Below are 21,598 nucleotides of genomic sequence, written 5' to 3'. Positions count from 1 at the left end.
TCTGACAATTTCTAATCATACCTTGGATGGGCCCAACATCTGTCATTATAATCTGGACAACAAACTATTGCCAAAATGTCTCTGATTAGTGATATCTAGTTGCATTCTTACAATCAATTACGCTAAATTTCAGTCAAATTAAAAACTAGTTCATTCACATTCATTTATTCATATTTATTATAAGAAACTTCGGTTCATGATTTTAAAAGCCTATTTTTTTAATTGATTTGATGCATTCAGTATCAGAATAAAATCTCAATTTTCCATTTTTATTAACTGCATTAATTCTGTTGGATATTAATTCATATTTATAATAAAAAACTTTTTAACCTATTATTAATAATAATATCTTAGAAATTATTTTTTTCATAAAATATCCAAGCATCACCATATAAGGGGGAAAGAAGTTATTTTATTATTAAAATATGCTAAATTTATTTTTAATACTCTTGCATGAATAAAAAGGTAAAAAGCAGCAGTGGATCCTGATCACGATGAATGGCTAGGATGGTGCTTACACAATTTTATGTGGAACACAATACATGGTGTGATTTTAACACAAGGTAACATGATGGGAAACTGGCCAAAAAGGTCAGTTTTTTGTATTATTATTATTATTTTGCAAAACTGTTTGTGTATTAAAAGAGGGATATCTGTCTATTTCCATGGTCTTAGGAGATTGCTAGGAGAAGCAAGAATGGAAGCATTGACCACAGATTTGGAAGACTTTGAAAACTCCGAAACAGCCTCATTTCTGGGTTGTTATTTGATCTCTTCATCTCCATTTACCATTTTCCACTGATATACAGATCAACTTTTCTTCTTCTTCTTCTTCTTCTTCTTCTTCAGCCTGGATTTTTCAACCAAAGAGAGATTCACCCAGATCGTCTCTACAGCCAAGTAAGCTGCCCTATCTAGGAATTTCAATTCTTTTGACTTTTTTCTTCTTTTGATTGGTTTGGGGATGAACAAGTTGAGGATTTTAGGTACCTTTGTGTTATTGAGGGTATCCAACTGGGGATTTGTGGCGTTTTATGGTCTGTTGTTAGTTGCTGTTGGAGATTTTACAATATACTATCTTCCCTATGGGAACAATTGTTTGAATTAATTTGAAGTTAGACCCGGTTCAGGACTGTAGGAGGCTTTTGTAATTTTTGTGGCTATTCCTTGGAGTTTTGTAGTTTCTACTCTGCTTCTGGGTGAAATGTGCTACTTTGGGTGTTTTGTTTCTTCTCTTTCCCCCTTTTTCACCCATGATTGGTATAAGAATATAGTTTGTGGATAGACTTAAGTGATCGTGTTTGGTTATAAGTTCCATTACTGGATATCCCAAATTATAGCTAAATCTTTTATGGTGTTTCCTTCTTTACGCTAAGTTTCCAGTTCCATGCTTCTGTGGCTTATATTTGAAACTTTATGTGTTGAAGGATCACTTTTCCTTATTCTGTTTCTGTTTTTAATTTAGCAGGGGTTGCCGATTCAAAATTTTGTTAAAATCTTTGTCCTTGTGAGGAGCAAGTTTAGGTGGTATTGAATTCAGATTACATATTCTACCTAGGCTTGTGGGTAGTTTAGGTTGGAAATTGGTGATTCTTCAAAGATGGCCGTGGTGCAAGATCAGCTAGAGATCAAGTTTCGGTTGACTGATGGATCTGATATCGGTCCCAAAACCTTTCCTGCTGCTACAAGTGTTTCAACCTTGAAGGAGAGTGTTCTCGCTCAATGGCCTAAAGGTGAGTTGAGTTCTATTTATTTTGAACAATTCCAAAATCATTATTTTTAATAACATATGTTATAGAGTAGAACAACATGTATTGGTGGAATTTCAGATGCGAGAATCATTCTGTCATATTTTGTGTTTGCTGGTGAAAGCTCAGCAGCGAGAACCTTTGCACATGTCATAATTCTCAAACTTGGCATGGAATCGGATATATAGGCACTAACCCATCCTGTGGATAAAGCTCCATACAATGTTATAATGACATCAAATCTAGTGATAGCCTTATTGAATTAGCATTCTTGATGAAATTCTTGATTTCTGGTTTGGCCTTTGAGGACAACTGCATGAACTCACTATGCTTGGAAAGACATGTAGTATGCGGCAAATGATGGAGAGAAGAAGACCTTGGGGAGCCAAAATCCCCCTTTTGCTTTGCCTCCTCTCTGTATTTCCTTTGGCAATTTGATTGCCGACAGAAAAAAAAAAAGAAGAAAATACTTGTAATGAAATCTATGAAAGTTGATTATATGCTTGTTCAGACTTGAGATAACCACCCAAGTAGGCCATAAAAGCATGTTATGGTGCTTATACTATGGGCAATAGTTTAGTTGAATTTGCATGTCTGTTACCTGAACATTTAATGATTATGATGTGATATGGTTTGCTTTTCATGAAACTATTTTTGTTTTTTTTGCAACTGTGGGAATAACTGAACTGTATGGAATTGAATTCCTATGCACATTGAAGACCTGTAATGGATTTCAGTATTGCTATTTGATGAGACCTGTCAAAATCTAAGTCCTCCTACACTGGATCAAAATTTCAGCTTTTATATTGTTGTTATTTATCAAGTGAAATAACTTAGCACCAGGGAGCGACCAGAAGTGAGCATGTCAATTGTAGGTCCATTTATAGCCCCTAGACAACCTTTTAATTTTCAGCTAATTGAGAACTGGGAAACCTGAACTGGAAAGTTATTTTGTGGTTTCCAATTCTCGGTTCATTGGCGCTAGATTAAAAATAACTATCCTTTGTTTTATCATTGCACTTATCATCTAGTAAACCTAAGATTTTCCCTTATACTTTGTCTTGTATGATTAAATTAATATATGCTTGACAGACAAGGAGCATGGTCCAAGGACAGTGAAAGATCTCAAGTTAATAAGTGCAGGCAAAATACTGGAGAACAACAGAACAGTAGGGGAATGCCGGAGCCCTCTCTGTGATATCCCCGGTGGCGTTACAACCATGCATGTAGTTGTTCAACCATCTTCCTTGGATAAAGGTACTAATAGTCTCTGTAACCGTCGGAAAACTATAACCAAAATTTACATGTTATTTATCTTTCCTTGGTTGTCTCTGTGATCCTCAGCCTTCCCCTTTGGTTTGAATAACTGTCTGTTTTTCAAATTGAAAGGGGGAAAAAAAGGACAAAGGAAAAGCTTTTCTTATTGTTTTAATAAAGCAATCCAACCAATTCTTTTCTTCTGCTTTCTAGTTTATGCTGAATGATGGCTCCATTTTTGTGGTCCCATTTAGTCATTTATGAATATGTTAAAGGGCTAGGAACAGCAAATAGACATTCTCTATTAGTGTGTCCACCAAAAACCTTCTTTAATACAATAATTTGACTCATGCTATTATTGATCAGCTTATAAAGGAAAGCACTAACGATTGCCAACTGCATATCCTACAATTTCATTGGCTTTTCTCATTTTCCAAAGCTTTTTTTTGAATGGATTCTTCTACTAGTTTCCTTTTAAAATGCATTTAGTTGAATTGTTAATAATCATTAAAAATGCTCATTTGAATTGCATCACTTTTTGTTGGAGCAGAAAAGAGATCATCCAGACAATCAAAGCAGAACAAATGTGTTTGTGTTATATTATAACTACAGCTCCATGAGCAGGGATGACATCAAGGTAAAATTTAGTTACTTGACATCCCTTTCTTTATCAGTTGAGGTATTTTGCTCTTAAAGGTTTTGTCCCCTCTTATTATACAGGTAAAGAGTTTGGAGCTGGTTCAGTCACAAAGCTGGTGAATTGCTTATTGGTGATAGGCCATGGCATCATGTTCATCTATCATGGGTCATCTTTTTTGAGCCATTCTTTGCCTTTCATCAGATAGCCGTGCCTCAGTCCATTTGGTATACTGTGATTAATGTTAAGTTTGATTTCGACTCGGCTTGTATGTATGCAACTAGATATCAGATTTATATGATGAAAATTATAGATTGGTGCATATTTCATATTTTTCATTTTACATTCATGTCATGTTGTGTTGTATCACTCATAGTTGCACAATCCAACTGTATTTCAAGCTATGTCCATGGTCATTATTTTACCAAGTTGAAAGTTGAAGCATTGAAAGCTCCCAACTTTCTTGCCAAATTTGATTGGGATGATGATCATGTCATGCCCTGGACAGGCTTGATTAGTTATATGTTTCCATTCTGCAACCGCAAGCTTCTTTCTAGATGTTTGTCGGCACTACCTCTTAAATGTCAAAAGCAGTAACTTTCTCCCCTTTTCTGGTGATGGGGAGAGTAGGAATTGTCAAATATGGCGGATTAGTGCTTTTTTTTTTTTTATAAAATGTTGTGAAGGTTAATTAAATTGCCAGTTTTATTATTACATCTTTTTTTTAATTTAATGGATACATATGTTATATAATATTAATAATTTTTAATATAATATTAAATGAATTTTTATAAAATTATACCTAATATCAATTTCATTAAAATGATAATTTTAAATTAAGAGATTTTAATTCCTTCTTTTTCAAATGATAAAATTATTAAAAAAATCAATTAATTTGAATTACTGCAAAATTTATTGCAAATGAGAAATTACTATAGAAAATCGAAACACAACTTATGTTCTGAAAAGTTAATGAATGATTCATTTACTTATAGAAAACCCAAACAATAATAATTAACCATCCAATTTTATTTTGAAAAGTTGATTATCTAAAATTATTATCTAAAATTAAATGAAAAAAGAGTAAATTCTCTATGTCTTTAAAACATTCTCCTTTGATATCTAAATATCTGGGCCCGGGTGCATTGATGGTGGGTTATGGATTTCTAACGGACGCTTAGAGCTTGGGCTGATTTAGCTGAATCTAAGATTTTGGAGGCGAATGAAAATTTTGGATCTGTGGGCTGCGGCCCAATCTTGCAATATATAAATTCTAGCCATTGGACTACAAAATCCAGAAGTCTGGCATGGGACTTCCATTTCTCTGTCGTATCCATAGCGCTATACACAGAACGGCCACGTGTTTGCACATGATGATCAAGGCACTGCGCGTACCAACAAAGTCCCGAGCCTTCAGGAACTCTCTGTAACATACTAACACTGGCTTTGTTTCTCTTTATTTTTATTTTTTCCTCTTTAAAATCAAATTTCAAATTCCCGTCTCTCTCTATCTTTAATTTCCTTGATTCCCACGTTAAACCCTTTGCCTTTCTCTTTAATTGCCTGCAACTTTGCTTTCTTTCGTGTGTTCTCTATTTCGTCGAGCAATCTTTCCTTCTGCTCTGTGCTCCTGAAATGGCAGCTACAACTGCGGCGTCGTTTAGTGGGATCAGCCTTTTTCCGCCGTCCCCACATCAGAGTAATAGGAATGTGTTACCTTTGCCGTCTCTAAGCTTTCCTGCAAAACGGAATTCTCTGAAGTCGCTTTTGTTGAAGAGGAGTGGCGTTGGTTACGAGAGTATTTCGAGGAGTCGAAGGTCCTTTGTCGTAAGGTGTAATGCTTCTAATGGAAGGGTAAGTATCTGTTTATTTCTGTATTCTGGTGCTTTATGTTTAGTGTATTGTTGTTAAGTCTTTGGCTTTGGGATTATATAAGCAACTGGAATCGTTTTTGTGCCTGTTGTTAATGGGGGTCTTCTACTTGTGTGGAATTCGAGCACTAATCATGTGTTTGTTTTGCTGACTTGGACTTCTGGGGCTTAAACAGATTACTCAGCAAGAATTTACGGAAATGGCATGGCAAGGAATTGTTTCTTCTCCTGATGTCGCCAAAGAGAACAAGCATCAGATAGTGGAGACAGAGCATTTGATGAAAGCTCTATTAGAGCAGAAAAATGGGCTGGCTCGTCGGATCTTTTCAAAAGCTGGGGTTGATAATACACGTCTTTTAGAAGCTACTGATAAGTTTATCCAGCGGCAGCCGAAGGTATTTCCCGAGTTTATACACAGTTTGGGAGATAGTCCATCATGCAGTAGTCTAGTCAGCAGTTCCATAAGTTTATAATTTTCAAATTTTTAACAGTTTATGTCTGATAATTTTATTACTGTCCAATTACACAAGGTTCTTGGTGAATCTGCTGGTTCAATGTTAGGACGTGATTTGGAGGCTTTGATCCAACGAGCCAGGGAGTATAAGAAAGACTACGGGGATTCATTTGTTTCTGTCGAGCATTTGGTTCTTGCGTTCACTCAGGATCAACGATTTGGGAAGCAGTTGTTTAGGGATTTTCAGATATCTCAGCAGACACTGAAATCTGCAATAGAATCAATAAGGGGGCGCCAATCAGTTATAGACCAAGGTCGAAAATTTTTCTTGTTAAGCTTGTTACATGGATGTGTGGCTGCACAGATGCATAAGCCTGTGTATGCATTTATCTAATCGGGTTTGTGTTGCATGTTTGTTGAATATGTACTTTATCCGTTGATTTTCCTTCATTATGCATTGCATTTTTTAGAAAGTTAAAAGTTATGATGGTCTCAACTTACTGACCAATTGAAGCTTTGCTATTTTCAAAATTGAACTGTAACAAGGTCTAAACTATAATAATCAAGCTATGAACTATCCATCAATGCAGTCGTAGCTTATAGAAAACTGGAGATAGTTGATTATAAAAAGTCGGAGATAGTTGCATATAAAAATGGCTTTTATTCATATGTGTTGTTCAGTTTTCATTTGTTGATGTGGACACATCATTTTGTTTGTTGGTGTTTGTTGTTTTCAAGATGTTGGATTCTTGATAATGTAAGCTAGTCTCACGTTGCTACTTTGTACAGATCCTGAGGGGAAGTATGAAGCTCTAGAGAAATATGGAAAAGATTTGACAGCTATGGCAAAAGCAGGAAAGCTTGACCCAGTTATCGGAAGGGATGATGAGATTCGAAGATGCATTCAGATTTTATCTAGGAGAACAAAGAACAATCCTGTGCTGATTGGTGAACCAGGTGTTGGGAAAACTGCAATATCTGAAGGGTAAGAACTAAGCAAATATTTGCATGTTTCTAGAGGGCATTGTCATAAGAGTTGAGGAATACAGGATCCTAGTCTTTTGAGATAAATGGGGTTCTTGTTCTTAAGTGTTTATGGTTTATTTAGTATGTTACCTAACCAGCCATTACTTGTTTTAAATTATCCTGACACTGAATGTGCGAAACCCTTTTCAAACTTTGGAGTTTAACATCCTACATATGCTAGAATAAATGCTTTTGTGCTGAGTCCTGATTGCTTGCTTGCTTGTTATGGCATTAGTTTGAGGTTGTGGATTTAGTCTGAAGTCCTAAGGACACTGAATTATTTTGGTTTACCTTGACTCGACTTACTCTAGATTCTTACATTTGTGGTGTTTATTTCTGCCTTCCGGGGACTAATCTAAATATACCTCTCGGACAGGCTGGCCCAGAGAATCGTGCAAGGTGATGTACCTCAAGCTCTGATGAACAGGAAGGTTTGTTCTTAATGTGCAAGTTCAATTCTGTTAAGGAACCATTTACTTCCTCTTTTAGCTCTCTCCTTACCCTTCCCTCCCTGTGGCTCTCTCTGGCCTTTTGAAGGGTAGGATTGTGGAAATATCACTGAGAGGAGGGATGCTACTGTATTGGCTGTATTTCATCCTCATTGTTTAAATTTGTTGCTCATACTACCCACTTTTGCTTTACAGCTAATATCACTTGACATGGGTGCACTCATTGCTGGGGCAAAATATCGAGGAGAATTTGAAGATAGACTGAAGGCTGTACTTAAGGAAGTTACAGAGTCAGATGGTCAGACTATCCTTTTCATTGATGAGATCCACACAGTTGTTGGGGCAGGTAATATGCATGCCAATTATCAGATTTTTCTCTTCTTTTCATTGAGATCCTATTCATGTACCAAATTGATCTTTTAAATCAAAGATTAAATATGGGCATGTAAAATTTCAGCATGTTAATATCATTAGTAGCTATCCCTAGCTTATGAAATTGAGGTTTATTGAAAAAGTGGTGTAATAATTTGGATAACTATGAATAACATATTATTATCTGTTTCAGGTGCTACAAATGGTGCAATGGACGCAGGCAATCTCTTGAAGCCAATGCTCGGTCGGGGAGAGTTAAGGTGTATTGGTGCAACAACACTAGATGAATATCGAAAATATATTGAGAAGGATCCTGCCTTGGAGCGTCGTTTCCAGCAAGTTTATGTTGATCAACCTTCAGTTGAAGATACAATTTCCATTCTTCGGGGACTACGTGAAAGATATGAGCTGCACCATGGAGTTCGTATTTCTGACAGTGCACTTGTGGAAGCTGCAATTCTTTCTGACCGTTATATCAGCGGACGATTTTTACCTGACAAAGGTACAACCGATGCACTGAGATGTATTGCAGCCTGAAGTGCCGGTGGCTGTGTTCCACAACATTTTTCTATGAAATGTGACATTTTGAATTGCTATATTCATGCACTGTCTGCAATAGCAGTTGGAATTGCAAGTGCAAACAAAACATTCTGCATGACTTTTTTTATTCTCCCGAAGCTTTCATTGAATTTAATAGCTAATTCAAAGTATTGATATGATAAGCTAAACTTACTAGAAAGAAATTCAACTGCTATTCCATGATCAAGGATGGATACTTAAAAGAGATTTACTTTTTCTTGTTTTAAGTTTATCTTCATTTGGTTCACCTTTTTGAGTTTCCTGCAAATGTCTAGGTTTTTTAATGCAATATTTGTTTCCAGCTACATGCATCAACTCCAAGCTTTCTGCAAAATTCATTTGAAGCACCCACTACTCTGATGGAGCGCTAATGCATTTTTTCAAATTGCAGCTATTGATCTAGTCGATGAAGCAGCAGCAAAATTGAAAATGGAGATCACTTCAAAGCCTACTGCCCTTGATGAAATTGACCGTTCTGTATTGAAATTGGAGATGGAAAAGCTCTCTCTTACTAATGATACAGACAGAGCTTCAAGAGATCGATTGAACCGCCTTGAGGCTGAATTGTCCCTGTTGAAGAAGAAACAAATGGAGCTGACAGAGCAATGGGAGCATGAGAAGACTGTCATGACTCGCATTCAGTCAATTAAGGAGGAGGTATTACTTTTAATATTATTATTACTAATGTGGTGTTGTTGTTGTTGACTGTACTGGCTTCTGAAAATTCTCAGCAAATCCTAAGGACGTTCACCTTTAATTATATAAAATAGTGAAATACAAGCATTCCAGATCTAACTTCTCTTCCCCCTTTCTTATGCAGATAGACAGGGTAAATCTTGAGATTCAGCAAGCTGAGCGTGAGTATGATCTTAATCGTGCCGCTGAACTGAAATATGGTAGCCTTAACTCTTTGCAACGCCAACTTGGAAGTGCTGAGAAAGAGTTGGATGAGTATATGAGTTCTGGAAAGTCCATGCTGAGAGAAGAAGTTACAGGAGATGATATTGCTGAAGTTGTCAGCAAGTGGACTGGCATCCCTGTTTCAAAGCTCAAACAATCAGAGAAAGAGAAGCTTCTGCATTTGGAGGAAGAGCTGCACAAGCGTGTAGTGGGTCAGGATAATGCAGTGAGATCAGTAGCCGAGGCAATTCAGAGATCTCGAGCTGGTCTCTCAGATCCTCGGCGTCCGATAGCTAGCTTCATGTTCATGGGTCCCACTGGTGTTGGAAAAACAGAACTAGCTAAAGCACTAGCTTCCTATATGTTTAATACTGAAGAAGCCCTTGTACGAATTGACATGAGCGAATACATGGAAAAGCATGCAGTTTCACGATTGATAGGTGCCCCACCTGGTTATGTGGGGTATGAGGAAGGGGGACAGTTGACGGAGACAATTCGCAGGAGGCCATATGCAGTTATTCTTTTTGATGAGATAGAAAAGGCCCATTCTGATGTGTTCAACGTCTTCCTTCAGATCTTGGATGATGGGAGGGTGACAGATTCACAGGGTCGCACTGTTAGTTTCACTAACACTGTCATCATAATGACTTCCAATGTGGGTTCACAATACATACTTGACACGGATGATGACATGCCAAAGGAGGTAGCTTATGAAACTATCAAGCAGAGGGTGTTGGAAGCTGCAAGATCAGTCTTTCGACCTGAATTTATGAACAGGGTTGATGAGTACATAGTTTTCCAGCCACTGGATCGCGATCAAATAAACAGCATTGTCAGATTACAGGTACTTGGCTTTGCTTTGAAGTTTGCTTGGTGTGGGTCTTATTAATTCAGTTATTTATTTTTCATTACCTTAGAAACTTTTTGACATGAAACATTAGTAAAGCATCTGAAATGTGTTGACCAAGCAAATAATGTATCATTCATCTTCTTAATTGGGCTTTGTGTCCAGGACAATGGGCTAGTTTGTCAAGTGCAACCATTTTTAAGCTGATAGATTAGGATTGATGCTTTTCTAGATTGTGTCATGTCACATACACGTTTTAGTGCACATGTGAGGTATATTGGATATTCAGTATTACTATATGAAGGCTACAGGCTATAGTTTTTGTTCTGTTAAGTAATTGGTTTTAGATAATTTTTTTGGTGTTTCTTTCAGCAAGAGATGATTCTCCATTTTGTATTTCAGATTCTCACATCATGTTTATGTCGTGAATTGCAGTTAGAACGCGTGCAGCAGAGGATTGCAGACAGGAAGATGAAAATGCAGGTGACTGAGACAGCTGTTGAGCTTTTAGGGAGTCTTGGTTATGATCCCAACTATGGAGCTAGGCCAGTTAAGCGGGTGATTCAGCAGTATGTTGAAAATGAACTTGCCAAGGGTATCTTAAGGGGGGAGTTTAAGGACGAGGACACTGTATTAGTGGACACGGAGGTTTCAGCTTTTTCCAATGGCCAGCTTCCCCAGCAAAAGCTAGTTTTCAAGCGGCTTGAAATTGACGCAAATGCCTCAGCTGCAGAAAACCAAGCTGTTTCACGGACTCTTTGAAGGTTTTTTTAGTTTCTCAAAACCTAAAACACCATTATGAACAGATTCTCATATGAAGAAATAAGCGGGATGCTAAAGGAAGTCCTTTTGTAAAAGTTTTACCTGCAGCAAATATAAAGCCTCGATGTACATCTTCTCCACTTGGAAAGTAATTTATTGGTTGCCTTTCTTGGCTTCGTGACAATTTTTGTAGTCCCCTTTCATTTGGATAAGTCATTAATGTTGCTTTGGAGCTCTTTAATTACCGAACATGCTATGAGAAATTCTTATGGTCGGTGATACATGTATAACATCTAGTCGTCAATTTCAGAAATAAGAGTAACAAATTATGAAGTATTTCATATAGCTGATAACTAGATACAAATATACAATAAGGTTACCTCGCTATATCACATTAGGATGCAACTGAGAAAATGTAACTGTGTGATCCGACGCATGGATATTTGTTCATGAACAAGAATGTTGGTCAGCTCAACAACAGGAGTTACTTGATAACGACTACCTGCGACCTTTAGTTGAAACCTTTCGCAGGTTCTGAAGCATCAGAGCTCGTGTTTTGCCATCAGGTTTAAGACCTCTCCTGCGCATTTCCATGTACAGGTTCTTAGCAGACTCGATCTTGCCTCGCAAACACATTCCGTGAATGGCCGCATTGTAGAGAGACACATCTGGTGCAACTTGCTGCTAAGCAAACACAAACAATGCAAGTTATTGATTGATTTTTTTTGGATGCATAGAGCATAACGAATTGAAATGGCTCTTCTAGATAGGATAAAAGGTTAAGCAATACACCACGAACCAGATTTAAGGATCTGATATCCAGATGCGATTTTAACTGAGAAATTTATGGAGAAATAGGGTCTACTTGACATTCAATTCACAAAATTCATTTCTTCCATTGTGCTAAGTTGATTATAAATAACAGTAAGATAAAACATTTAATTCAAAAAATATGAAGGAGCTGATGAAGAGTGAATTCAGGAAAAGCACAAACATTCCAAGCATGAGATTTTTTTTTCCCTATAAAGCACTGTAGGATATAATTTATTGCAAAGCAGTACTGCATGGAATGCTAAAAGATAAACTCACATCTAGAATTTCATCCACTTCACTCCAAAGAGATGCCCAAATGCAGCTTCTTAATAGAGACAAATAGGTAAAAGTGTCTGGAGTGCAATTCTGGTGGATCATGTGCTCGTAAACTTGCAATGCAACTTTTGGCTTTCTTGCAGTTTCACAAGCACCAATAACAAGATTGTAAGACGTAGTTGAGACAGACAGTCCAGAAGCTTCCAATTGCCACAATAGCTGAAGAGCTTTATCCCATAAACCAAGTTTCTGGCATGACATTAAAGCAGTGTTGTACAAATGCTCATTGATTTGAGAGCTCTGTTCTCTTTTGATGTTCTCAAACAGCTGAAGAGCATCAGAAAATCGATTTGCCCTGTATAGTCCATTAAGCAATGCGTTCCATGTATATGCATCATGTGTGTGACCCAAAGATTTGGCTATTTGGAACACCTTAAGTGCTTGTTTGAGTTCTCCAGCTTTTCCAAGTGAGTTTATCAACGCATTGCATGCAGTAAGATTTGGCCTGATCCCATGATTCAACATAGTCTGGAAAACATTTAGAGCTAAATCCCACTTTCCCTCCTTTGTGCATGCCCCAATTAATGCCTGCAATGCATCATCTCTTGGTTTAATACCATTCTGAATCATCTCACTGTATGCATCAAGAGCCAGCTCATTCTGGCCACAACGCACAAAAATGCTAACTAACAGTGAGCATGTAATTTGTGTCCCACTAATACCTTTTTGTTTCATGTTTTTCCATATTCTCTCAGTCTCGACCCAATTGTTCACTCTTCCACAGACAGATATCATTGTGTTATAAACAATGACATCAAAGTCATTTCTGTCTCCTGAAAACCCCCCTAATTCTCTAAACATATTAAGAGAGTAATCACAACCCTGATAATCCGCAACTGCTTTTAGTATTAAGGAATATGTATGGCCTGTTGTGATCTCAATTCTCTTCATGAACTCAAATACTCTCAATGCATTGTCAAGTAGTTGATTTCTTATGAGACAAGAGATGAGAGAATTACAAGCATGTCCATTGGGTTGTAGACCAGAGAACTCCATGGACCTGAACAATTCTAATGCACTTCTAACTTTGTTGGATCTGCTAAGCATCAAGATCTTTCTTGATAGGTCTTCTTCATCTGTTTCCTCTAAAAGGTGTACCCTAATTTCTTTAACAGTGATCACATCTCTTGACAGCATTGAAGGCTGAGCGGTACTTTCAGTATCCATATCTGATCTGTGGTGAGCCATCAAATTTCCCCAAGGGGGCAAATGCTCTCCAAAATAATCTCTGTTAAGTTCATCTTTTCTTCTTTGAATAAACTCATTCTCTTCATTTTCTTCAGAAATCAACCCAGGTTCATTACTAGCAGCCAAACTTGATATAGCTAGCAAATTTGTCATTTTAGTGGATCCAATAAGTGAACTCAAATGGGTTGTCTTCCGTTGTGCACATCCAAACCCCTTCATTGACATGGGAAAAGTACTGAACTCGCGTATTCCCACAGGATCTCTATTCATTTTCATCACTGAACTACTGTACAAGCTACAATGGTAACTCCTCCAACAAACCCCATATTCACAATTACTTGGATTGTACAAGCTACTTTGCCAAGCAAACCTATCCCATTTCAAATTAACTGAAATCGAATTCCCCAAAATTTCTGCCATAATTGGACCCAAAGTAGAGCAATAAACAAATGAATCCAGTTATTCACTTCAATATATGTTCTTTGAAACCAAAATCCAGCGTAGGACCTCGAATAAGTAATGGCTTTTGCTTATAAAACTGAAGCACTGTCACTAGAAACAACGGAGCATCGTACCCACATAGTGCAATAATGGGAAGCGGAATTCTTTACTTATGACTACAGTAAACAATTACCTGGATATAGGTTGGGTCTGCGAATGTGAAAGAGCGGGGAAGAAGATGATATAGATTTGCACAGAAGATTTATATCATTGTAAAGGTGGAGCGCGCAGCAAAACGGCGTTGTTCTATCTCCCAGAAACGGTACCGTTTTACGCCGCGAACCTCCAAATCTTAAAAGAAGACTACTTTCCACTGATTTTACCTCTCTTTTTGGTGTCACTTGCACTCGGCATATCATATCTAAATATGTCAAAAATTGATTATTAGTTCTCAAATGATATACAATTTTTTTAATATATATTCTATACATTTTAGTTACTAATTTATATAATAAAATATTTTTTATAGCTAAAAAAATTAAATATAATCTATACATAATTATAGAAATTATATAATTATATATTAATTAATTAATAAAAAATTTAATTTTGACAAAACTTGTAATTTGTATATATATACATTTATTTTAATGAAAAATATATAGAAATTATTCAATTATTTTTTATATTATTATATAATATCATTTATTTCCGTAGATTTTTTTTTTTCATCAAGTTTAAAATTTTTTTGAAAATTTAGAATTATGATTTTTTAGATTACACATTTAAGATAATATTTGTCTCTCATCACCCACCCTAGAGTAGAGATGAACATTTGGTCGGTTTGATTTAAAATCAAACCGAACTGAATAAATAGAAAATTAAAATTTTAATATTTATAAAAATCGAACCATATTGATTTTAGTTAAAAATCGAATTGAATCAAATCGATCTGATTCAGTTTGATTCAATTCAGTTTGATCGGTTTGAATTTTTAATAAATTTTTTAATTTTTACACTTTATTTTTAATATTTTAAAATTTAATTGAAATATTTTAATTTTAATATAATTTAATCTCTATATATTATTAAAAACAATATATTATTATCACTAATCAAATCGATTCGATTTTTTAAATTTTTTTTATCAAAATCAAAACAACACTGAAATAATTAAAAATTTTAAAATTAAAAATCAAATTGAACCGAAATGAATAAAAAATCGAATCAAATTTTTAAATTAATTCGATTCAATTGGAGTCGCTCCTTGTCATATTTGTAGTTCGTAGGGGTGAGCATTCAGTCGGTTCGATTCAAAATCGAATCGAACTGAATAAATCGAAAATCAAAATGTTAGTATTTATGAAAATCGAATTAAATCAATTTTGGTCAGAAACCGAATCGAACTGAATCGGTCTGATTCGGTTTGATTCAGTTCGTTTTGATCGGTTTTGATTTTTAATAATTTTTTTTATTTTTTACACTTGATTTTTAATATTTTAAAATTTAATTAAAATATTTTAATGCTAATATGATTTAATTTCTCTATATTATTGAAAATAACATATTATTATTACTAAATCGATTCGGTTTAATTTTTTTGATTTTTTCTGATCAAAATCGAACCGAATTGAAATAACCAAAATTTTTGAAATTAAAAACCGAATCGAACCGAAATGAATAAAAAATCGAATCAATTTTTTAAATTAATTCAGTTCAATCAGTTTTTTCGGTTTGAACCGAATTATGCTTGGCCTTAGTACCGTTTAGGTGTTGAGTTAAGGTATTTTTAATACGGTTGATACCGAATCCTGTTGTTACATTTTGTTAGTTTTTCTTTAATTCGTTTAGAAGTATAAAAGTATAGGATTTTAATTGAAATAATTTTTTTATAATAAAAGTCATGTTATTAAAATTATTTCAACATTTGCAATTAACTTCTCTTACTTCTTTACATATAAATTGATTATTAATTTTAATATCACGGATCACGCGATAGATAATTTTCATATTTTACAAGTTTTCGATTTCATAAAATATCTTCCCAAATTATTATAACTAACGAGTCTAACTTATAACATTGTGAGTTTTAGAACTATTGTGCTAAATTTATTTATAAATATACAATATATTTATAATATTCTTATTATTTATGCTAAATTTATTTATAAATATACAATATTATAAATATTATATATTTATAATATTTATTTAAATATAAAATAAGTTCATATTAAATAATAAAAAAATTAAATATAATGCTACATAATAAGATATAATAATGTCACATAATAAAAAACACATCCTCTTTATTTAATTTTGAATAAAACTTATTTAAATCTTTCAATTTTGAAATAAATTATTAAAAATAAAAAATTTGATAAAATTGTCAAACGTTTAAATTTTTAAAATCAATTATCCTTTATTGATATGTTAAATGAAATTCATATTTAATAATAAAAAATATAATTAAAAAATATCACATATAATGTTACATTATTTAAAGTACACTATTTTATCTTAATTAATTTTAAATTAGAATTAAATTTATATAAAATATTTTAATTTTAAATTAAATTATTAAAATTAAAAAATACGTAATAAAGCTAAAGTCAATTTTTTTATTAATAATTTATATTGCAAAAATTTGATATTTATAAAATTAATAAAAAAACTTATCATTTTTAAATTGCACCCATATTAATTTAATAACCAATTAAATAATAAATTTGTTCCGAATGTAATCACTATTCAGTAGTATACAATAGAATTGTCACGTCATACTGTAATTAATAAAATTTAAAACTTTTTTACTATTTTATCTAAAATTAAAATTTAAAATATTAAAAATTTATATTATATATATATATAATTTAAATATACTATTTTATATTAATTAAATTATAAATTAATCTACTTCCTAAACTTTTTTTAAATCTACTCTAAATATTATTATAGTTGAAAAAATATATAATTAATAATACAGTTAAAAATAAAAAATATGGTTAACAATATAATTATAATTGCAGTATATACTAATGAGCAATAAAATTATATCCTTATAATATATTTTTTTAAATAATTTTCTTTATAAAACATTTTCAACTATATTATTAATTATGTATCTTTTAATTAAAATAATAATTAGAGTAGCAGATGAGATATAATTATAAGAATTTAAAAATGATAAGATTTCTTTTGATAATTAACTCTATTTCTATTAATATTTAGTGCTTTTTTAATTGAAATATATAATTAATGTTTATATAACGCATAAAATTTAAGTAGAGTATAAATTTTTTTAATTTAAATCCTAATTAAATCTATCTCAATTCAAAAAATTTCAATTGAATTAAATATCCAAAGAAGTCGACTTTCCATTTTGACAGCGGACCATCAGTAGTATTGTTGCGGTAATTTTAACCCGCAATCACTAAACTTTAATGTTTATTTCATTGTGAGCAGCTATTTAACTTTTTCTCATCAAAATTAGGCATTTACATGCTTCTCCTACTAGGTCTATTAAATTAAAAAACAAAAAAAAAAAAAAAAAATCATTTACCATGCTGGTTAGGGAAATACTTACAAGTTTTTATAATTACTTCATCCATGTAAAGCGACTTAATCATAAACATCAGATGAATCTGTTATCCACATATGGGGGCATTCATAACATGTACAAAGATATTACATGCTCAGACTAATTAATAGAGGATTAAAACTCCAACCATTCACCATGAAAATTTTAGCCAGTTTTGGTAATCCAGAAGCAGCCCAGTTGAAAGCTCAGATGAGACTGACGGTTTCAGCTTCACATAGCTCCAGAAAGCTTGCGAAAGGTCTTGTCCACATTTGTCAATTCCACAAGAAGCAAAATCCATGCCAACAATCACACAACTGTCAAAAACATCTTCTCAGTTACAAATAATTTTTTAAGGAAAGAAAGCACATAAAACTACTCTGCGGACAACAGAGTAGTGCCAGAGAAAACATCACTCCATTCTTTATGGCACAAATAAAAGACATTTCTTATGGCATAATCACTATCAAGTCCCATAATCACTACTAATTCATTTATCATTTCCCCAATAAATGCTCATACTTAGGCTGAATAACCTTTAAAGTGCAAGAATCAACTTGCAAGATAATTTGCTCAGACTATTATCAGGTATCAGTGGAGGGCTCTAGACAACTCCTGGACAGTCAACAAGCTGAAACCGGCCTTTCTGCCAGCTTCCATAACAAGAGTCTGTTTTACTAGAATGACTTACCATTTTCAAAAGCTCCCAAAAGTTTTACTTGATTCAAATCTGAAAAAACAAAAATGCTTGGTGGAGATACCTGATTACCATGCCAATTATCACTCCAACTCGGATGCCTCTTCTGAATCAGACAAGGGTAAGAGGGTGCAGATTCCAAGCACATGTCCATTAAGGCACACATAATACTCGACACAATCCTCATAGGAACCTAACCTGCAGCTGGCACTCTGTGGTATCATTTTGGCTTGCAACATGCTCCACAACTTTGCCTTGCAATAAGGGCACACCTCTGTTGGATGAAGCTGGGCTCCCTTTTTAATCAGCATCTTCCGGACCTTTGACATTGAGAATGACTTGAAAATTCCACGGAAAAATCCCACATCACCTTCTTCCCCTTGATCAAGATGTTCACAAGGGTCAGAGACATACAAAACATCTGTTCTGCATTGTGGCAAAAGAAAACTCTTCCCTGAAGTCCTAGAAAACCGAGTCCTGTAAACAAAATGACCAGGGATATGAATGCTATTGAAGAGACCTCCCTTGCTACATCCTGAGCAGTAAATAAGCAGTTTTCCAAGTGCTCTCCAATTCCCATCGACACTGTGACTTCCACTAGATTGCAGATCAAGCATCATTTTTGGAGCCCTTGCTCGACAAAACTCTTTCCACAGCACTCGCTTGGCCAAATCATCAAACCATTTACATGTACACGACAGGGTGGCAATCAATTTAGGGTTCCAGTTCAGTTGTTGAAAGACTAAAAAAATTACATCTTCACTTAGATGCCCTTTTGTGCATTGACAGCTTGATGAGTGTACGCAACGGTATTGCTTTGTTAAAATCATTGCCTCCACCTGGTACAGACAAACGAAACAAGGATATTAAGCCATTGTTGCAGTCCCACAAGAATAAGCAATCTTCGATTACAGTTATGGCACTCCACAATTGCAATCAAATTTCTCAACCAAACAATAGTCATTCTATAAGCCTAGTGGTAAAATTACAGTTGAACTATGAACTTAAATGTAAGACTCCTCAGAATCCAAGTAAAACAAGGAACGACTACGTTCTTGTATCAGTTACAACTTACAAGTGAAATGCAAAACCTATACCAGTTTAGTTTGGTAAAAACCTATTATCTATCTGATGATAGTCAAAATAAATGAATAATATCAATGATAGAACCTTCGAGATTTACACGCTAATGCTGAGAATTCACATAGCCATCTAGGAGAATAAGAAATGAAAATATTAAGAAAGGTCACTAACTGTTGGACAATTTAAAGTTGTATAAGGTCTAAGGAAATCTAACGGAGAATTCGTAATGAAGAGCCTCATGCCAGAACTATTTACTAAATACGAAAATTTTCTGACTTGACTGAGACACCAAAAAAATGTTTGACATCTAAAGAATAATGCAACGAGTAAGACCCAAACTAAAAAACCTTGTAAGGTAAACTGACCATTGAGAAGTTTTTCTATAGGAACCTGGGCAAAGACAACATTAGATAGTTTCAACTTTCAAGTCTTTACTGATGGCATTATACATGAATTTCCCCATCAATTACCACCACATGCAAGTCAAGCCAGAATTTATTCACAAAGAAATAGGCAAAATTAATAATAAAGAAAAATTTAGATTCAGTGAGACTCAGACTGAATGACATAAATAATACATAGAAGATTTACATCGAAACCACCCTGGGCTGTAAACAAGCCTATTGAATTCATTACAAGCCTATTGAATTCATTACAAGCCTATATAAAGTTGTAAACCCATATTTTGAGACATATGCTGCAATACTCTTGACTCAACTTCAATTTAAATAAAACATCAGCTTATTACATTTCCCTGGTAATTCAAGCTCATATGATATCACATTTCAAAATTCCCCAAAAGTTGCAACCTTTTGATTGAAGAGCTCAATCCCATTTACAAGAGAACCCTAGTACTTAGGTTATACAGACGCCAACAAACTTCAAAGGTAAACTAAGAGAAATGCCCCAACTCAAAGTAGGTAAACTCAAACAAAAAAAGAGTACTCTGCATTTGCAGCTGAACTTAAAAGCTATTTACATTCCAAAATACTGATATTGAACTACTTTTTTCTAGAAAAAATTTATATCCATTCATTTTCTCTCACTTTCTCTGTTTGGGGCAAGAAAAGGAAAAGGGGAAAAAAAAAGCGCAGCTCCAAGTTAAAAAGAAACAGAATAGGTTACGAGCAGCAGAGCAGCACTAATAGCACTTAGTATCCGTTCAAACCATTGAGAGTTTATCTAGATTCCAGAGTCCACAGCAACCCAACCACACAAACAGGTTTGGAAGGTTTTTTCTTGCATGTCAGTTACTGCCTAAACTTCAGATCCACAATAATCAAACTTCAAGGCAATTTGATAATCCCATTACAAATTTAAAAGAGTCAGTTAATCCCAAAAATGAACCCACTTCACGCGTTCACCAGATTGCAAAAAATCAGCTTTGAAAATGAAGAGCCGACAAAACCCTAGCCCACATCAAAATCAACTGAAAAAACAAGAACAAGGACTGAGACTAGGCTGGATCATGATATCTTTGAATCAAGACCCAATATCTCACCTCAGAAAAAGAAGTATCCTCCCCCCATGACCTCAAAAACCTTTAGAAAGAAAAACCTCTTCATAAAAGAACAAAACAGATTAGAATTTTATCAAGTAAAAACAAAGAGAAAAAGAAAAAGAAAAAGAAAATCCCCAAAACAATCAAAGAATAATACTTACATGCCAAATAGGTAGAGAATTTCACTTCCCCTGAAACGTATTTTTCGTCCAAAAAAAAACAAAAAGAGAGAAAATACACTTCAGATAGATACAGAGCAAACGCAAGGAGATGGGAGTCTGAATGAGCTGAGAAAGCTTCGTCCTAGGGGTTCCGTATAGAAGAAAATATTATAATAATACTTGAGCTGATAGAGTTACAGCCTCATTTATTCTTCAAAGCAAGGACAAGTTGTAATAGGCCACGTCGTCGTATGACAGCTAGGAAAATGAGGTGTCGCTCGAGTGGAAGATGATTCGTAGGATGTGTCAGTAAATAATTGGGGAGATTTTTGTGAAAATGAAAAGGAGAATGAGGCGATTTAACTCTAGCGGGCAGTTTTACTGTTGGTATTTAACAATTTAGTGTCGGAAAAGGAAAATGCCGAAGAAGTATAGCGTCACGGAGAGATTCTAAAACCCTAACTTATGTCCACGTGTCAGGTCTATAATAATTTATGGGTTTCCATCATTGGATTGTTAATGCTTAGCCAATTTCGCGTCCTCTCAATGGCTGTCTATTTATTTCCAATTTGGCAAACGTGTCAGACTCTCGGGTCCCTACCAGATATTACATGTCTCACGCCCATGTTGTACTCTTGGCAAATATTTATAATAAGAATATCTCCCATCACACATCATTTTAATTAGACTAATAAATGGGAAGGGCTTGAAATTTTTTTATGTGATATTTTTTAATTATGATTATAAATTTAAAATGTTGAATTTAAGTAGGACAGTATTTAAAATTGTGGAATGATTAGTATAAATTATCTTCATGGTATGTGAATTATAGATACACCATAACTTGCATGTAATATAGACATAATATTTTATATAAAAATGACATTAATGATTTA

The 21,598-nt window shown here is 34.3% G+C and overlaps 4 protein-coding genes across 7 annotated transcripts; 2 read left to right on the top strand and 2 right to left on the bottom strand.

The window, feature by feature from the left end:
• The first annotated feature begins 644 nt into the window (after positions 1-644).
• Positions 645-3,991, top strand: LOC110605805 (membrane-anchored ubiquitin-fold protein 2). Of its 2 annotated transcripts, none has more exons than XM_043953992.1 (5): positions 645-900; positions 1,469-1,733; positions 2,841-3,005; positions 3,556-3,642; positions 3,726-3,991. In XM_043953992.1, the coding sequence occupies exons 2-4, from the start codon at positions 1,601-1,603 to the stop codon at positions 3,609-3,611; spliced, it is 354 nt and encodes a 117-aa protein (XP_043809927.1). In that variant the 5' UTR covers positions 645-900; positions 1,469-1,600; the 3' UTR covers positions 3,612-3,642; positions 3,726-3,991. The 2 variants fall into 2 exon arrangements, with proteins under 2 accessions (XP_043809927.1, XP_043809928.1); XM_043953993.1 differs by having other exon boundaries at positions 1,466-1,733.
• A 967-nt stretch (positions 3,992-4,958) lies between these two features.
• On the top strand, positions 4,959-11,238 carry LOC110608705 (chaperone protein ClpB3, chloroplastic). The gene is made up of 10 exons (XM_021747983.2): positions 4,959-5,496; positions 5,690-5,908; positions 6,044-6,281; positions 6,757-6,952; positions 7,370-7,424; positions 7,638-7,788; positions 8,008-8,316; positions 8,785-9,050; positions 9,214-10,137; positions 10,576-11,238. The coding sequence occupies exons 1-10, from the start codon at positions 5,278-5,280 to the stop codon at positions 10,900-10,902; spliced, it is 2,904 nt and encodes a 967-aa protein (XP_021603675.1). The 5' UTR covers positions 4,959-5,277; the 3' UTR covers positions 10,903-11,238.
• On the bottom strand, positions 11,224-14,066 carry LOC110608706 (pentatricopeptide repeat-containing protein At3g29290). 2 transcript variants are annotated; one of them, XM_021747984.2, is made up of 2 exons: positions 11,992-14,066; positions 11,224-11,586 (listed from the first exon to the last, which is right to left on the bottom strand). In XM_021747984.2, the coding sequence occupies exons 1-2, from the start codon at positions 13,657-13,659 to the stop codon at positions 11,401-11,403; spliced, it is 1,854 nt and encodes a 617-aa protein (XP_021603676.2). In that variant the 5' UTR covers positions 13,660-14,066; the 3' UTR covers positions 11,224-11,400. The 2 variants fall into 2 exon arrangements, with proteins under 2 accessions (XP_021603676.2, XP_021603677.2); XM_021747985.2 differs by having other exon boundaries at positions 11,224-11,583; positions 11,992-14,060.
• A 3,184-nt stretch (positions 14,067-17,250) lies between these two features.
• LOC110609592 (EID1-like F-box protein 2) lies at positions 17,251-20,860 on the bottom strand. 2 transcript variants are annotated; one of them, XM_021749282.2, is made up of 4 exons: positions 20,703-20,860; positions 20,542-20,599; positions 18,022-18,796; positions 17,251-17,577 (listed from the first exon to the last, which is right to left on the bottom strand). In XM_021749282.2, exon 3 carries the CDS (start codon positions 18,785-18,787, stop codon positions 18,041-18,043), a length of 747 nt encoding a protein of 248 aa, XP_021604974.1. In that variant the 5' UTR covers positions 18,788-18,796; positions 20,542-20,599; positions 20,703-20,860; the 3' UTR covers positions 17,251-17,577; positions 18,022-18,040. The 2 variants fall into 2 exon arrangements, with proteins under 2 accessions (XP_021604974.1, XP_021604975.1); XM_021749283.2 differs by lacking the exon at positions 20,542-20,599 and having other exon boundaries at positions 20,703-20,859.
• Between the last annotated feature and the right edge of the window lie 738 nt (positions 20,861-21,598).

The sequence above is a fragment of the Manihot esculenta genome, chromosome 2, assembly GCF_001659605.2.
Source record: "Manihot esculenta cultivar AM560-2 chromosome 2, M.esculenta_v8, whole genome shotgun sequence".
Taxonomy (NCBI): Eukaryota; Viridiplantae; Streptophyta; class Magnoliopsida; order Malpighiales; family Euphorbiaceae; genus Manihot; species Manihot esculenta.
This window is presented reverse-complemented; position numbering and strand designations above follow the sequence as displayed.

Coding starts and splice junctions, on each gene's coding strand:
- LOC110605805 (XM_043953992.1), top strand. CDS start 1,601: ATGGCCGTGGTGCAAGATCAGCTAGAGATCAAGTTTCGGTTGACTGAT. Junction 1,734..2,840: donor TCTCGCTCAATGGCCTAAAG/GTGAGTTGAGTT, acceptor TATGCTTGACAG/ACAAGGAGCATGGTCCAAGG. Junction 3,006..3,555: donor ACCATCTTCCTTGGATAAAG/GTACTAATAGTC, acceptor TTGTTGGAGCAG/AAAAGAGATCATCCAGACAA.
- LOC110608705 (XM_021747983.2), top strand. CDS start 5,278: ATGGCAGCTACAACTGCGGCGTCGTTTAGTGGGATCAGCCTTTTTCCG. Junction 6,282..6,756: donor CCAATCAGTTATAGACCAAG/GTCGAAAATTTT, acceptor TACTTTGTACAG/ATCCTGAGGGGAAGTATGAA. Junction 9,051..9,213: donor TTCAGTCAATTAAGGAGGAG/GTATTACTTTTA, acceptor TTTCTTATGCAG/ATAGACAGGGTAAATCTTGA.
- LOC110608706 (XM_021747984.2), bottom strand. CDS start 13,659: ATGGCAGAAATTTTGGGGAATTCGATTTCAGTTAATTTGAAATGGGAT. Junction 11,587..11,991: donor AAGTGGATGAAATTCTAGAT/GTGAGTTTATCT, acceptor GTGTTTGCTTAG/CAGCAAGTTGCACCAGATGT.
- LOC110609592 (XM_021749282.2), bottom strand. CDS start 18,787: ATGATTTTAACAAAGCAATACCGTTGCGTACACTCATCAAGCTGTCAA.